The sequence below is a fragment of the Electrona antarctica genome, assembly GCF_951216825.1.
Source record: "Electrona antarctica genome assembly, chromosome: 7".
In the NCBI taxonomy this organism is placed as follows: domain Eukaryota; kingdom Metazoa; phylum Chordata; class Actinopteri; order Myctophiformes; family Myctophidae; genus Electrona; species Electrona antarctica.
In genome coordinates this window covers 13,450,159-13,466,739 of record NC_136812.1, presented here as the reverse complement: position 1 = coordinate 13,466,739, position 16,581 = coordinate 13,450,159, and the positions used below count along the sequence as shown (strand labels likewise).

The 16,581-nt window shown below is 43.9% G+C and overlaps 1 protein-coding gene across 9 annotated transcripts in view; it reads left to right on the top strand.

Moving 5' to 3' along the window:
• usp24 (ubiquitin specific peptidase 24) overlaps positions 1 to 16,581 on the top strand; it is an 85,965-nt gene that overhangs the window by 55,594 nt on the left and 13,790 nt on the right. For all 9 annotated transcript variants that reach the window (XM_079506208.1, XM_079506207.1, XM_079506205.1 and 6 more), the window contains 16 exons: positions 13 to 83; positions 760 to 920; positions 1,429 to 1,490; positions 2,781 to 2,972; positions 3,793 to 3,907; positions 4,579 to 4,723; positions 5,707 to 5,826; positions 6,148 to 6,273; positions 6,935 to 7,033; positions 7,471 to 7,553; positions 7,643 to 7,784; positions 8,155 to 8,274; positions 11,310 to 11,524; positions 15,171 to 15,295; positions 15,416 to 15,557; positions 15,678 to 15,828. In XM_079506208.1, coding sequence (XP_079362334.1) covers positions 13 to 83; positions 760 to 920; positions 1,429 to 1,490; positions 2,781 to 2,972; positions 3,793 to 3,907; positions 4,579 to 4,723; positions 5,707 to 5,826; positions 6,148 to 6,273; positions 6,935 to 7,033; positions 7,471 to 7,553; positions 7,643 to 7,784; positions 8,155 to 8,274; positions 11,310 to 11,524; positions 15,171 to 15,295; positions 15,416 to 15,557; positions 15,678 to 15,828 — 2,069 coding nt within the window. The remainder of the gene's footprint in view (positions 1 to 12; positions 84 to 759; positions 921 to 1,428; positions 1,491 to 2,780; positions 2,973 to 3,792; positions 3,908 to 4,578; positions 4,724 to 5,706; positions 5,827 to 6,147; positions 6,274 to 6,934; positions 7,034 to 7,470; positions 7,554 to 7,642; positions 7,785 to 8,154; positions 8,275 to 11,309; positions 11,525 to 15,170; positions 15,296 to 15,415; positions 15,558 to 15,677; positions 15,829 to 16,581) is intronic.

Below are 16,581 nucleotides of genomic sequence, written 5' to 3'. Positions count from 1 at the left end.
TCTTCTGTCCAGCTTCCTTTTACAACCTTCCCTCTGTCCGGGACTTCATCATCGATATTCTGCTGGGATCGCCTAGCGGAGAGGTCAGTGTTGAACATAAACATAATATAAAAACCAGCAGCATATCATGGCTGTCGGGCGGAAACCTCATCACAAAAGTTACATCACAAAGTAGAAAATAGCTACAAGCTCACAACATCTTGCATCGCACAGCGTTGTGAGCCTGTAACCGGCAATCCGGCATTCTTTTCAGTCATTTTGGACTTACAAGGTTCCCACCCGTCCCGACACCAGCAATATATCTTTTTGGTTTAGATTGTACTTTTGCATGGTTGCATCCCGGCTCAGGCGTGTTCCCAACACATTAATGATTTCACCTTTAAGTTGATGTATACACACAATGTGAGAGATGAGTATAATAAGTGAGGAGAACAATGAGGGGATTTATTTTTCTGTTAAGTAAGTGGTCAGATGGGTGGGCCACATACTGTACAGTACATCTTCAAAGCATGTTTATTTGAATGATAAATCAATTGATTGTGTTCAGGCTTAGTTCAATGGAATTAACATACTTCAAGTTCCCATTTATTTTCTTTACTCATAAAATGAGTAGGTCTGCTATTTTTGAAAAATCGAAGAACGACTGATATAGAAACATAGCTTTTTCAGAAAACTGTCAGGATGTAGAAGACGTTTTTAGAATCTGATCTCAGGTCAGAATGGGTTCAGTCATTGAACACTGTGTGTTGTTGCGTTCAGATCCGCCGCGTGGCCTGCGACCAGCTGTATACCCTGAGTCAGTCGGACACGTCGGGTTTCCCCGACCTCCAGAAACCCAACCTCTTCCTGCTGTCGGTCATCCTCACGGCTCAGCTGCCGCTCTGGAGCCCGACGTCCGTCATGAGAGGAGTCAACCAGAGGTACTGTTGGAACCAAACACGTACTAGCCTGGAACTCACCTATGCTTTCTATGGCATAGGCAGCTCCCGGCAGGATCCGCCGGCAGAAACTGTGCGCAGCTGCTGGACATGAGACTAATTAATTAGAGCGACAGAGAGAGGTGTGTGTGTGTGTGTGTGTGTGTGTGTGTGTGTGTGTGTGTGTGTGTGTGTGTGTGTGTGTGTGTGTGTGTGTGTGTGTGTGTGTGTGTGTGTGTGTGTGTGTGTGTGTGTGTGTGTGTGTGTGTGTGTGTGTGTGTGTGTGTGTGTGTGTGTGTGTGTGTGTGTGTGTGTGTGTGTGTGTGTGTGTGTCAATTTAAAAAAGGTGCAGACGATCAGAAATCATGAAGTGGACTCGGACCCAGACTTTTCTTTTCTCCCTGGAAATAAAAACATCTGGGTTTCCGAGGTTAAACGCGTACAGAAGAAACACATGTCTGTTTGCTTTGACGAAACCCATCTGCTGACGCCGGTTGTGTTCTCTCCACAGGTTGCTGTCTCAGTGCACAGAGTATTTCGATCTTAGGTGCCAGCTCCTAGACGACCTAACAAGTATGTTTGGACACCTCCTCCAGTCACCTTTGTCACTGAATCAATTGCCCAGACTACTGCTGGCTTTATTATTGTTATTGGTATCACCATGGTGGAATAGTTGTCTGGCTATGCAAGCTTGTCTAATAATAATGACAATCTCTGGATGCTGTAGAGTCTGGAACTACACCTCCTGAAATCCGAGTTCCTAGCCTTCAAATCCACTTTATATTTTACTCATGATCAGAGCTTCTGTGCTCCAGACTGTATGACGAATGCATTTGAAAATTGTGGGAGGCAACTGTCTGGCCAAGTGAGACTATTATACAGGATAGTAGAGTTATTTTCACTATTGAAACTCCCGTAGTAGTCATTCCAAAAATAAACAAATGAGTGGGGCGATTTTACTCATGGATATGAAGCATCAACTGACTCACTGTGAAAAAGTACTCATTTATCAAAGAGTATATAAGACGTTATCAAGTGTATCATAAATTACATAGTCACATACCTGATATACCAGTTATTCTATGACGCAATGTAAGATTTCCCTATGGGATTTTCAATCAAAAACTTCTGTGACCCATGGATAGCAGGAGTGCTGTCAGGAGTACTAGATACTCTATTAAAGACTACTTGTTCTGTGAATCCCCAGGATTAGAAATGAAAACCACTGTCCCTAGGTAGTCTTGTTTTAAAATAATTGCATTTTCACTTTTCCTCCATTAGAGGTCAGCAGAGGTAACACGTTTCAGACGCAGGTTGGAGTCTGTTATTTCCAATGGAAGACTGAACGTGAACACTGTAGCTTCTGAACCATTGTTTAGCCCCATGGTCACCAGACTAAATATTGGGGCCGGTCGTCACAAGCCACACAATCTTCCAAAAATGTTCATACTGAAATGGCTTTTGTCAGATAAACAAATCGGGTGAAAGGTTATTTTGTCATCGACCTTTCTCTATAGACCTAACACCAGTAAACATAGGACTTCAACGAGATCTACCGGCGCCCACTTAGGAGACCATTATTATTATTTTTTGTAATGTTTTTTTGTGGCTTTCGCCTTATTTTATATTTTTTTATGGAGGGACAGACAGTAGGCTGACATGAAATGGGGGGAAAGACATGCAGTAAAGGCTGTCGGGATCGGGAGTCGAACCCGCGGCACACTGCCAGACTGGATTACCAGCCAAGGTGCCTGGACCATTGAGCCATGGCCCAGACCAGGAGACCATTATTTTGTAGGATTTGTGTATCTTGGTGTATACATGTTCATAAATGAACCCAACTGTCTACCTTCTTCTCCCCAGCTTCAGAGATGGAGGTGATGAATGTGAGCTCGGCCACCATGCTGGAGGACGAGATCTCCTGGCTGGACAACTTTGAGCCCAGCTGGACCTCTGAGATGGAGACCACTGAGGCCGACAACATCCTGCAGGCAGGACACCTCCGGCTCATCAAGACTCTGCTGTCGCTCTGTGGCAACGAGAAGGGACACCTGGGTGAGTGTTGTGAGCCACTCTCTCTCTGTTTTCCCAAGGGCTTTGCCTCGGCTGGGCCTGGTTTAGAGGCTAGTTTTTAAGTGGTGCAACCACTTCCTTAAGTGACTATGTGTGTGGGTGGGTGTGTGGGTGGCTGGGTGTGTCTGAGCACGAAAACAGCATGGTTGTTTTTCACCACCTGTGCGCAACCTAACACACACACAAACACATGCACATATTAACTGTATATATGGTGATTTCGGGTGTGCCAGTACAGTACAGTACAGTACAGTGACGGTACAGTACAGTAGAGGGACCCCCACACGGTAACTGTCATTTCTCAACCGTTTCGGACGCGGGGTGGCTCGCCGGAATCGGGCCGGCACCCTGGGTGCGTTCCTGTGGGTCTGGAACTATTCATACAAACCTGTATTGAGTTGAAGAATGTCGGAGGTCCACACCTTCGTGTCTGCGATTTTAATTTAATTTTATAATAGATACAACATTGAATGTGAAGGGGAGTAAGTGCACTTTCACCCATTTTAACTACGAAAGCTTGTGTTCTGTAGAAACAATAGAGAACTGGAGCACAGCAACACATCGACTTTATTGGGTGCAAGCTTTGCACCACCTAATTCTAAGAAGATCTGTGAACTCCAGTTATACATAATTTATCTCGCATTGTAAAACGGTGTTGCACAACCAAAATAGTCAATCTACTCACAATCGATCTATACTTGTAGATTGGCTATTTTCGGCGTGGTTGAGTCTGTAGTGATATGATAGGTTGAAATTTGAAGTGTGTAATGTGAAGTGTGACCTTGTGTATTTATTTGTCCAGGTGCATCTCTAATTCAGCAGCTGTTGGACGACTTCCTGTTTCGAGCCTCGCGCATCATCCTCAACAATCAAAACGCTACGCTCTCCCCGGCTCCCAATTATGACTTCCACCCCAAGTAGGACATAATATAATTACTTTATTTATGTTAGTCATTTTTATCTCTTGCCTTTGAGCTCATTATAAAACAGTTTATACCGATGTTTCTATAGTGTGTATTTAAAGTTTTTGATTTGCTTTACAGCAGTGTTTCACAATCTGTGGATCGTAAACATGCTGACATGGACAAAATAATAACTTTAACAGAGTAACAAATTGTTCATTAAATAAACTTGTGCGGTGCCCTTTTGGGATGTGTCTGTCCAGAATGGGGACGAATGCTTGGCCGCCAGAAGTGCTTGCACCATTCTTGTCAACAACCGCAATATTGCGATCTTGAGAACAGTTCATCTGATCAACTGTTAATACACCCGGCAAATGTCAGATTGATCAGATGAACAGTCAATCTGACATTGATGAATGATGATCGGTTCTTGAGATATTCAAAGGAGGGAGGGGCAGGCAGACAGACAGATTCCTAGAAATTATAATTTTGATAAATCCTCACTTGATGGTCAATAATATGCACTTGACGTGCATGAAGGCAGTTGTGAACTCCTGCTTCACAGTACTGAGAGTTTTTGGGCAGCATTCCAAGTAAAATGTGTGTGTGTGTGTCTCTCTCTATCTCTCTCTCTGTCTCTGTCTCTCTCTCTCTGTCTCTTTATCTCTCTCTTTATCTCTATCCAGGTGCAGCACGGCCAGCAGCAGGCTGGCAGCCTACGAGGTTCTGGTGATGTTGGCTGATAGCTCTCTGTCCAACCTGCAGATCATCAACAGGGAGCTGATCAACATGCACCACCAGTGTGACCCGTCACTGAGCAAGGAGTTTGACGTAAACATTCTAAGATTATTTATTTATCCTTTTAATATGGAGTTTGACAGAAACTACTACTGCACTTTATGCTGGTCCAAAATGCTGCAGCATGTCTCTTAACTGGATCCCGCAAGCGTGACCTGCATATTACCCAGATTCTGGCTACTCTTCACTTGTTGGCTTCAGAATTTATTTTAGATTTTATTGTTTCTTTTTTAAATCATTGAATGCGAGCGCTATGGACATGACATCCAAACAAGTGCCTCTCCGCTCATAAAACATTTCTGTACAAACGGCCCCTAAATGAGTATTGTTAAAAAAAAAGGACAGATTTACTGTGATTTCATCACCAGTAACATTGTGGGGTCCTTTGGATCCATGATGTCTTGATGTGGGCCTAACTGTCAGTCTCTCACTCATCTCCAGTACCTTCCCCCAGTGGGCCTAACTGTCAGTCTCTCTCTCATCTCCAGTACCTTCCCCCAGTGGTCCTAACTGTCAGTCTCTCACTCATCTCCAGTACCTTCCCCCAGTGGGCCTAACTGTCAGTCTCTCACTCATCTCCAGTACCTTCCCCCAGTGGGCCTAACTGTCAGTCTCTCTCTCATCTCCAGTACCTTCCCCCAGTGGGCCTAACTGTCAGTCTCTCACTCATCTCCAGTACCTTCCCCCAGTGGGCCTAACTGTCAGTCTCTCACTCATCTCCAGTACCTTCCCCCAGTGGGCCTAACTGTCAGTCTCTCACTCATCTCCAGTACCTTCCCCCAGTGGATAGGGGCCTAACTGTCAGTCTCTCTCTCATCTCCAGTACCTTCCCCCAGTGGGCCTAACTTTCAGTCTCTCACTCATCTCCAGTACCTTCCCCCAGTGGTCTAACTGTCAGTCTCTCTCTCATCTCCAGTACCTTCCCCCAGTGGGCCTAACTGTCAGTCTCTCTCTCATCTCCAGTACCTTCCCCCAGTGGATAGGGGCCTAACTGTCAGTCTCTCTCTCATCTCCAGTACCTTCCCCCAGTGGATAGCCGGTCGGTCTCGGGGTTCGTTGGCTTGAAGAATGGTGGAGCCACGTGTTACATGAATGCTGTCTTTCAGCAGCTTTACATGCAGCCTGGCCTGCCTGAGGTACGGTACACGCACGCACACACACACACGCACACGCACGCACGCACGCACACACAATGCAGATAATGTGTTCGTTTTGACATGAAAAGAACATTCAGCGATTTTCAGTCAGACATCACGGTGACCCGGCAAAAGATTGATGTTTGGAAGTATTTAGATCAAATTAGCGACGGTAACAGAATACACAACAACATAAAGAGTACTTGGGTACCCTTTATATAATAATAATTAATATATAATAATAATACGGTAATAATATACTGTACTTGGAATATGGAAATGACTTAAAATGCCCATCCCTACTTTGTATGAAACCCACAGGCGTTCCTGTCCATCGAGGACGACACAGAGCAGCCGGAGGAGAGCGTGTTCTGCCAGGTGCAGTCTCTGTTCGGTCATCTGATGGAGAGCAAACTGCAGTACTACGTGCCTGAGAACTTCTGGAAGGTGCCGTAACTGTCTGTGTGTCTGTGACTGTGTGTCTGTGTCTGTGCGTGTGTGCCATATAATTATGAAATCCTAGTATGAGAGCCCCGTCTTAGCTCTCGAGGAGTTGATCCCGTAGATGGACCTGGTTGACGCGCTGGTCCAATGCCATACTGTTTGTACTGAGTGTCAGCCCCATTTTGTGATAATAAACACACAGGCAGCTCCTGTTGCTTTTGACACATTTATTTTCCAAGCAGTGAGTACGGCATCAGTATCTGCGATTACATAAAACAACCCATAATTAGAGACAGATAAATAAACAAATTTACAAAACATTTCGCTCCACAGTGTTTGAACAACAGTGACGTACCTGCGGTCAAAAACCATTGCCCTTCCGGGTCAATCCTCCCTACAGATGCCAGTGAACCTGACGTTTATAAGAATAACAGCGCCACCCCATGGTCACAAATTAGTTTGACTTATTATACTCATTTGGCCCTTACACCTAGGTTGATGTCTTAATGAACAAACCTAGTTCATTAATTTACAGAACTTCTGCTAAACATTATAAAAACAAACAAACATACGTAATATATTTATAGATTAGATTTTAGGGTTTTTTTGGCCACTGGAAGTGCTTGTTTTGTTTCAGGGTGTAATATGGTGTTGTGTGTTGCAGATCTTCAAGATGTGGAACAAGGAGTTGTATGTAAGAGAACAGCAGGATGCTTATGAGTTCTTCACCAGCCTGGTAGACCAGCTAGATGAACACCTAAAGGTAATCTCTCTCTCTTTGCCTTTTCGGCTTCGTGATGAAAAACTACTGACATATTTAATAATTGTTTCTTAGAAAAGAAAGTAAAATAGCGGAATAGCCGCGTCACGGTGCGTTGTAAGCTTGTAGATCTGCTATTTTTGGGAAAGATTTTTCAACATGGAAACATTTACAGGTTATTGTGACAGGTCTACACACACTCAACACACACTCAACACACACACACACACTCACACACACACACACACACACTCAACACACACAGACACACACTCACACACACTCAACACACACAGACACACACTCAACACACACACACACACACATTCTCTCTCTGTCACGCTCATACGGTCCACTAACTACTCATTCCACCAGATAAGTACGTAGATCCTTTCATCAGTTAATGATGTGCTTATTAAAATGACTTCTTCCCCCTGCAGAAAATTGGCCGGGAGCAAATCTTCAAAAACACGTTCCAGGGAATATTTTCTGACCAGAAGATTTGCAAAGACTGTCCTCACCGGTGAGCCCCAAAATGAGTGCTAAACATGGATCACTTCTTTGGGACAAGGCTGCCATTTCAACCGTGGATCTTGTGTCCTTGTACTACAGGTATGAGCGCGAGGAAACCTTCATGGCCTTAAACCTGGGTGTGACTTCCTGCCAGAGTCTAGAGATCTCCTTGGACCAGTTTGTCAGAGGGGAGGTGCTGGAGGGCAGCAATGCCTATTACTGTGAGAAATGCAAAGAGAAGGTCAGTGTCTGCAATGCAGAGACCCTTATTAATCCAAAAGGACACATTAACCCTCTCAATCTATAGTTCTCAAACTTTTTCGTGCCCAAACCCCAAAATGTATTTGGCCACGGACCAAAACGGAATTTTTAGCCAGGGAAGCCCAGAAGTTAAAATAAAAGTGAAATTATTCAACACTTTAAAGATTTTTCAAATACAATATTTTATTTTATTTCACTATTTCATTATTCGTTAACTTTTAGTGTATGTATGTGCAAAGTAATAGCTTGATAATGATTATGTTTGTGTGTGTGTGTGTGTGTGTGTGTGTGTGTGTGTGTGTGTGTGTGTGTGTGTGCGTGTGCGTGTGCGTGCGTGCGTGCGCGTGCAGAGGACCACTGTGAAGAGGACGTGCATTAAGTCGCTGCCCGCTGTTCTTTGCATCCACCTCATGCGCTTTGGCTTCGACTGGGAGAGCGGGCGCTCCATCAAATATGATGAACAGATCAGGGTAGGACACGCTCACGCACGTTTACAATCCCCACTGTTCATTTATCCAGAGTTACTGAAAGCATACAAATGTAACCAAATGGACCCGTAAGGGTCCAGTATACGTTCAGTTAAAAATGGATGAATAAACGATGAGATGATGATGAGATGTGGTATACTTTATTAACCCATTTTGACCTGGGATCAGATTCTAAAAATGTCTTCTACATCCTGACAGTTTTCTGAAAAAGCTATTTCTATGTCAGTAGTTCTTCGATTTTTCAAAAATAGCAGACCTACAAGCTCATAGCGCGCCACTCGGTGGCGCGCTATGAGCTTGTAGATCTGCTATTTTTCAATAGCTAAAGCATAACATAATGCTAACACCAAAAGGGGTTCCCGCCCAACATGGGTTAATCCCCGAAATGAAATTGAGGCATTACAGCAGCATAATGTGGTAAAATAAAAAATCCATCGACAAGAATAAATAATCCATCGACAAGGCAAACAAAAACACATCACACACATGGCTATAATCACACAAGAACAGGGCCAACACAGAACCATATGCACTAAGGGTTAAGAGTTCTCGCATTATGCAGTCTGATTATGCTGTCTCTCTCAAGAGACAACAGATTCTGAGCTGCGCTACAGAATCTGTCAGCAGGGCCATTCAGAATGTGTATACATTGTTGATAGTGGGAATGAAAACACAGGCGCACCACAGGAAGTGGAGGTCTGAGGGTGGGCCAAACAAGCCCCCAGTAAGGATATCCAACGTTGAAGATGCCACTACCTACTGGCGAAATGTGGAAACCACTTAATGGAAGTGGACGGACGTTCATGACGTCACGTGAAAAGCCCGGACGTCAAAATTGAGGTCCGGGGCTAGGCTAGGCTAAACTTCTGCTCGCTCGAGCCATTGAGTTATAATTATACTTCCGGGTGCTTCAAAACGCCACTGAGCAACTTCCACTGAAATGAATAGCGGGGGGGGGCTAACGCTCCAGTTCGGTCTCTATCCTTTATATACTCTATGGCAGTGTTTCCCAACCTGTGTGCCGCGGCACTTTACTGTGCCGTTTGATGTGTCCAGGTGTGCCGCCTGATTTGACCGAAAATAACACTAACCCTTCAGGCTTCCTATTGTTGCGTCGCAACACACGTCACACGTCTAACCATTAGACGTGCGATAACGACGGAACAATAGACTCTAACGACCCTCGGCCATTGAAATGTTAATGAAAAGAGATGCATCCAGAAGACGCTACATTTCGCGCATATGCACGTAAACAGCAGACACATACAGTCCTACATGTCCCGGCCCAAACACTGAGGAGGTAAAGTAAACGTGACGTTGTTGTGATTAAACATAATGTGCCACGAAAAATAGCTGTCCAACTGTCCAAGTGTCCATACATGATCGCCTCGTTCGGACAACACAATATATCTCCCTCCCTCCACAGAAGCGCAGTGATGCCTGATTTATTCTTCGTCGTACACGTGTTCCATGCTGAAAATGGCTGATTTACAAGCTCACAACGCGTTGCGTCCGCAACGCGATGTGAGCTTGTCGATCAGCTATTTTCAGCACGTGGAAATATGCAGACTGTGAGAACTGAGACCCTTCACAATAAAAGCATACAGCTTTCACAAGTTGGCCCATAATAAAGACAAGGAAAAGGATTAAAGGTGTAGTGAAATGAAAAATACGTTTTTCACACTTTTAGACCATATCCGTGGTCATCATATGGGCATACCTAACAATGGATGCCAAAAAAATGGGAAAATTCTCATTTTTGTGTGTTTTTATATCAAAAGAATATTTTGTATTACTTCCTGAAAACGAAAACGTGCTGCGTGATGACGTGTCGAGGCCAACATCGATAAAAGCCAATAAAAATGAAGCTCACCAGTTTAATTCCCCATATCTCCGCATCCGTCCAGCACAGGCTGCACAGCTGCTACTAATTACAGAAATCTTCCGTTTTTATTCCCATTCAAGATAACATCCAGAGAGTGTATTACACGGTTTCAACTTAATCATCACGCTAAAAATGTACCTGAAAACATTATAGGGTAGAAATAAGCCACATTAAGAGTAAACTGGTAAAGGTTGCCGACTATCTGATTTGTAAACAAACATCCACACGCTGTCTTGCGTAGCATAGCTACCCGTCCCTAGCTACCGTCCATCCCCTGAAGGGATGCGATGCTCTGATTGGTTCAGAAACTTCATAGCGGTGTTTCAACTTGAGACCGTCTGAAACTTCACAATAAAATGTCCACCATTTCCGTTTCACTACGCCTTTAAGAATTAGGTGGCATTTCACATTGCATATGAGCTATTTTTTCTCCAAAATGTATTTTTTTTAAAGGAATTCGTTTTTTTATTCAATAAAGTCTGAGGTTCTATATGGCTATGGGCTGTGGTACTGTGGTAATAATAATAATAATTCAAAAAAGAAAGAACGAAAAAGAACTAAAATAGTTCATTTTTTGGAACCATGAACTTTAGTTAAAAATATTGAATGATGAATATATGAATATATGAATATATATATATATATATATTATATACACATAGATACACATATGTATGTATATGTATATAGATAGGCCTATACACCGTATATCTAGGTGTGCCCTGATATTTTTAGGCTATGAAAAGTGTGCCCTGGGACAAAAAAGGTTGGGAAACACTGCTCTATGGGGCCAAATGGACAACATCCTGTTCTACAAATTCAGAGGAAACAAACAGCAGATGGCGCTGTTTTTCCTTTTTTTGCCGATTGGTTCCCAGATTGGATGACAGTTGGCATAAATTCTGTACTGCTCCGAACACTGGATTTTAACAATATATCTAATCCTAATCTGTTTTGTTGGAGTCAAATGAGCAGTTGAGACGAAAAACCACCTAAGTCCATAATTTTCCGGAAAAGGCCTCTTAGCTATAATTTATACATTATGGATAATTATTATGGACTTAAAAATGGTTCTTCGTCTCGTTAAATATACAACAAAGACATTCTTTCCGTTGCTTGTTTTTGCGTGCAGTTCCCCTGGGTGTTGAACATGGAGCCCTACACCGTGTCTGGCATGGCCCGCCAGGACTGCAGCGGAGAGGCAGGCGAGGGCCGCTGCGACGGCGCCGGGGGAGGCTCCCCGAGGAAGAAGGTCACCATATCTGAGAACTACGAGCTGGTGGGAGTTGTAGTTCACAGCGGGCAGGCCCACGCCGGACATTACTACTCCTTCATAAAGGACAGACGGTAAGTCACTGGGTTTTTACAGCATGGCTCTTGCCTTCTATGAGAGAGTTTGTCTGTGTGCCTGTCCGGAGATAATCTAAATAAAAACACACACACTTCGGCGCCCCAACTTTGTACACTGCCAGTAGGCCACAGAAGTACCTTTTGCGTTGCGTTATGAGTTTGTAGATCTGCTATTTTTTTATGCTTTTGTGTGACGCTGTAGTATGATCAAGTAGGACGTTAATCTGCATAATATGCAGATGGGCTCTGTTGTCATGGTTCCACTCCCCACAGGCTTACCGACTTACCTTCAGAGCTATAGTATATATGCATGCACACACACACACACACACACACACACACACACACACACACACACGGTCACTCAGCATAAACAGACCTGGGGGTATGCACTAGTTCCACCTATTATGGAAGTTGCATTGTTAACTTGCATGTCGTTCAACATACCCTCTCATTGCCATCTCTCCCGACAAAAGGAGCAGAAAATAATCCTAATTATTAATATCCTTAGGAAACCGACCTTCAAATCGATGCCGTATTCATTCAGTTAGGATTAATCCCCTGTGTTGCTACAATGTTCTAGTTTCATTTCCCAGCAGTCATTCCAACTCTTGATTGTAAGGAACAATTAACTGGTAATTGATAATGTTAGCAGTCCGAACGTTTCGGGGCCTTCGACGACCTCCTTGGCTCATCATGAATGCAGCATTAGACTCCGTGTGGGCTCCTGGTTTCAGCCTCTAAGCATCTCCAGATGACTTATCTGGCTGTGGAAAACAAAAACACTATGAACTGGAATGTGGGAAGACCACAAAATCAAATTCTTATAGTCCCTAATATGTTGTCTCCCTGCTCGTTGGGTTTCAGTTTGTTTCGGGTTTCAGTTTCTCATTCTAAAAAAGAAAATCTAAATGATTCAACATTTTTCAAACATTTTCAATATTTTCAAAAGAATATAGAAATTGTAAAAACAAAACTTTTTTTTACCTGGTAGAATTACTGTTTCATGAGCAGTAAGTCGGTTGGTGACTGTTCTTATGGTGGGCACCTTTGGAAGGATGAATAAAAACAAATTTCTAGCTTATGACCTGACCCTGTTTACGTCCATTTTTTTAAGCCTTCCCCAGTCTAAACATTAATAAAACAAAAATATGCACTCACACAAATATTCTCATTGGGTGATTTGGAGCACATGGATCACAATGACGTCACAAGTCGACCTTTGTCACATTTCATCCCATGCCTCCTCCTGCAGTCTTTCCCATCGCTCACTGCTGGAAGCTATTTAATAAGTATAATCTCTTAAAATAAATACTCCTGTGCTCCAGAAAGATTTGCGGTGCTGTGAGGACTGACCTTGATAGAGGCTCTTCCTCAGGCTCCAGGCTGTATAATGAGAGCAAACCCTGAGCTAGTCAAACTAGAAATGATGATTAGTTTCCGTCTGTTGGTATTTGAGGGGCACCCTGCCAACGTCTGGCTTTCAGACATGGCATCATGTCTTATTGTCCTATTCATGCTCCCCCAAAAATCAGCAAGCCCCCCCAAAAAACAGGCCCCCACTTGTGACGTCAGATGACAGGCAAGTCTATGGACTTTAAATGTTTAGGGTTAGTGACTGTTGTGAGTGGCGAACCAGTGACGCCCCAATGTGGCCCCAAAGATCTCCACCCCTGAGCGTCTCAGTAACGAGGACATATGTTATGCTTGTGTGACATAAAACGCATGACTTTCACCTGTTTGTGTTACTGTACTACTGTTTTAAATGATGTGTTCTGACCCCACATGTATTATACTCATGAAACAGTGTTTTTTGCAAGGCAGCCGATGGGTTAAATCTATGCATTCATTACATTATTGCAGTCGCTGTATATTGTGTTTCTCCTATAGCAGCAGAGTTGAATAATGAACTGTAGTAACCCAGAAACGAACTGAAGAGACCCTTTACGCGTTCACGCTGTTGACCTTGGCTAGAAATTAACTGAAGGAACCCTTTACGCGTTCACGCTGGACAGATGCGTGTCCATGGACGTGTTTGCTCGTGCCCCTTACTATGAGCACGCCTGGACAGGGTCATAGCTCTAAAAATTACGCTATGTGAACCGAGGTGTTAAAAGTATGAATGTGCCTTTGTTCAGGCAGAAGACTTTTGCTTGCGCACCTCTAAGCTTTATCTCCCACTCAACCAGATAACCAGAATAGGGAGTTGTGCTTGTTAATATTTTTGCAGGCTGACTGAGTCCTCTGCCTCCTATCTTTTTACTATTTTGTAAATTAATTTGATTTGACTTGAATAAACCTATTTTTTATAATTCAGTGTAATCTATGATGGCCTCCCGTGTTATTGATTAGCCAATAATACAGTATGTCCGTTGTCTGTGTTTTCCCTGTCACTCCGTGGGCTAAGTTTAGTTTGATTTAACAACTTCATTTTTAGTGACAGCCTTCCGGTGTTTATCTTTCCCCGAGCGGGGAGGAAGACGGCAAGGTATGGGGATCCGGGCGCGCCCCGATCCGCAAGTACAGGAATGGTTATTTTTGATGATGATAGCGGCACACCACCTCTCTCAATCCTTCCACGGACGGAGAAAGGGAGGACAGGCTGGAGAGACTCGCATAGAGTGCCAGTCCAAAGAGGTCAAAGTGGCTATATTTCAACGTCTCAGTGGAGCCGGTTGAAGTACATTGGCCACGCATGTATACTGTATTCTAACATTTAACCCCTTGCGTCCCGATATTCTATACGGGTTTATGCAGGCGGAACAATGTGATAATTGTATGCTATGACCTGACCAGTCTGAGGCGCGAGAGTTTGCGCAGTGCACATACAAGTGGAAAAGCAGCTATAAATCTCTGCCTCATAAAAACCATAGATTAAAAGTTGCGAGTGTGTTTATATATCTTCCCCTGTATCCCTCAATCCCCGACGCCTCATACGAAGTGAGCTCGGGACGAGTGGATATGTGGGAGGCATAGGGAGTCTCCCGTGCCGGCCTTGATGCCCGCGCCGGGACTTTACGCACACTGCATAAACTTGTGATTGTGAACACGATACAGATAGGATAGTTTTAAGGTTATAATTAGGGTCGCTCCTGATAGCCTCATACAAGCAGGCTATCAGCGGCGGGTAACGGAGTGTGTGTACTTTACACAGTGTGTTAGTCTTGTGTCGCACAAATGGTGTGTCTCCGGGCTACAGAATGAGTCAAAGGTGTTATAGCATTATATTATAAGTTATTAATGGCATATTTAATGAAACATAATATTGTGCGCACGTCACACAACAGCTCTGTAGGGGAGCTATACAGTACTAAGATGTACAGGTATGGACGGAAGCCACTTGTAATGGGTTTATCTTTTGAAGAGGTGTTTTGAACACCTTAGCTACTAGTGATTTGTAGCACAGCTATATTGAGACGAAGAGAAGACTATGAAAGTCCTGGCATACTGGGCTACTATACTGCTTAGCAAACAGGAGTAGACCGGTGTTCAGGCGGAGAGGGTGATGAGAGCCAGCTCTCTTTTACAGTGACTTATTTATTTATTTTTTACACAAGAGTTTCCTTCATATTGTTTCTCCTTACACAAACCCTTCTCCTCTTTTAGTCCCTTATTCCATCTCTTCTCCCCCTCTCTCTTCCAGGGGCAGTGCTCGGGGACGTTGGTACAAGTTCAATGACAACGTGGTGGAGGAGTTCGACATGAACGACGAGACTCTGGAATACGAATGCTTCGGAGGGGAGTACCGGCCCAAAGTCTATGACCAGTGTAAGTCACATATGTTGACGCTTATCCGCTAATCAAGGCAGCCAGCATTAAAAGAGAGGGATCTGAGGAATTCCTTCTCTTACACAAAGTGTTGTGTGTTTGTGTTCAAACCGTTTATAGCCAACCCGTACCCAGACGTGCGGCGGAGGTACTGGAATGCCTACATGTTGTTCTACCAGAGGATCAGTGACCAGAACTCTCCTGTCCTTCCCAAAAAGAGCCGAGTCAGCGTCATGAGACAGGAAGCCGAGGACCTCACACTGTGAGTCAGCAACACACACAATGCTGATGCTAATTCTGCGTGCAAAATGTTTGTTTAAAAAAAAACCTACTTGTTTAGTCTAAAGTTTACGTTCTCCCCGTCATCTCCGTGTCCCCTCAGGTCAGCTCCCTCCTCTCCCGATGTCTCTCCCCAGTCCTCCCCTCGCCCCCCCAGAGCCAATAATGACCGGCTCACTCTCCTTACCCGTCTGGTGCGTAAGGGAGAGAAGAAGGGCCTGTTTGTAGAGAAGATGCCTGCCAGCATCTACCAGGTACACTCACTGGCATCAAGCGGATCCATTCATTCATGCATTCATTCATCCATCAATTCATTCACTCATTCATTCACTCATTCATTTATTTATTCATTCATTCAGCCATCCACTCATCCATCCATTCATTAATCCATCCATTCATTCATTAATCCATCCATCCATTCATTAATCCATCCATTCATTCACTCATTCACTTTTACATTTTATTGTTTTTATTCCAGTGCATTTGAATGCCTCTTACGTTTGTATTGCTTATTGTCTTTCATGTTTGTCTTACTTGTTCGCAAGCAATCAACTCAAATCCGGTCTGTTTACAAAAGTAATATAATAATTGGCACACACAATCAAACAAGCACCCGTGTCCACCTACTGTATCCTGTGCTCTCATTGGCTGTAGCACGTCTCTGCTGTCGGTGCTGGACACAACTAGGGGGGGTGCAACGGTTCAGTTAGCCCATGGTTCGGTTTGAACCTCGCTTTTTGGATAATCGGGGCTAAACTCTTGTACTGTCCACCAGGCATTAGCTTGATCTGATCTGATTTTAATGTACAAATAGTCAGCATGTACGCCAAGTGATTGAAGTCTGTCCCCCTGTTCTGTGTGTGTGTGTGTGTGTGTGTGTGTGTGTGTGTGTGTGTGTGTGTGTGTGTGTGTGTGTGTGTGTGTGTGTGTGTGTGTGTGTGTGTGTGTGTGTGTGTGTGTGTGTGTGTGTGTGTGTGTGTGTGTGTGTGTGTGTGTGTGTGTGTGTG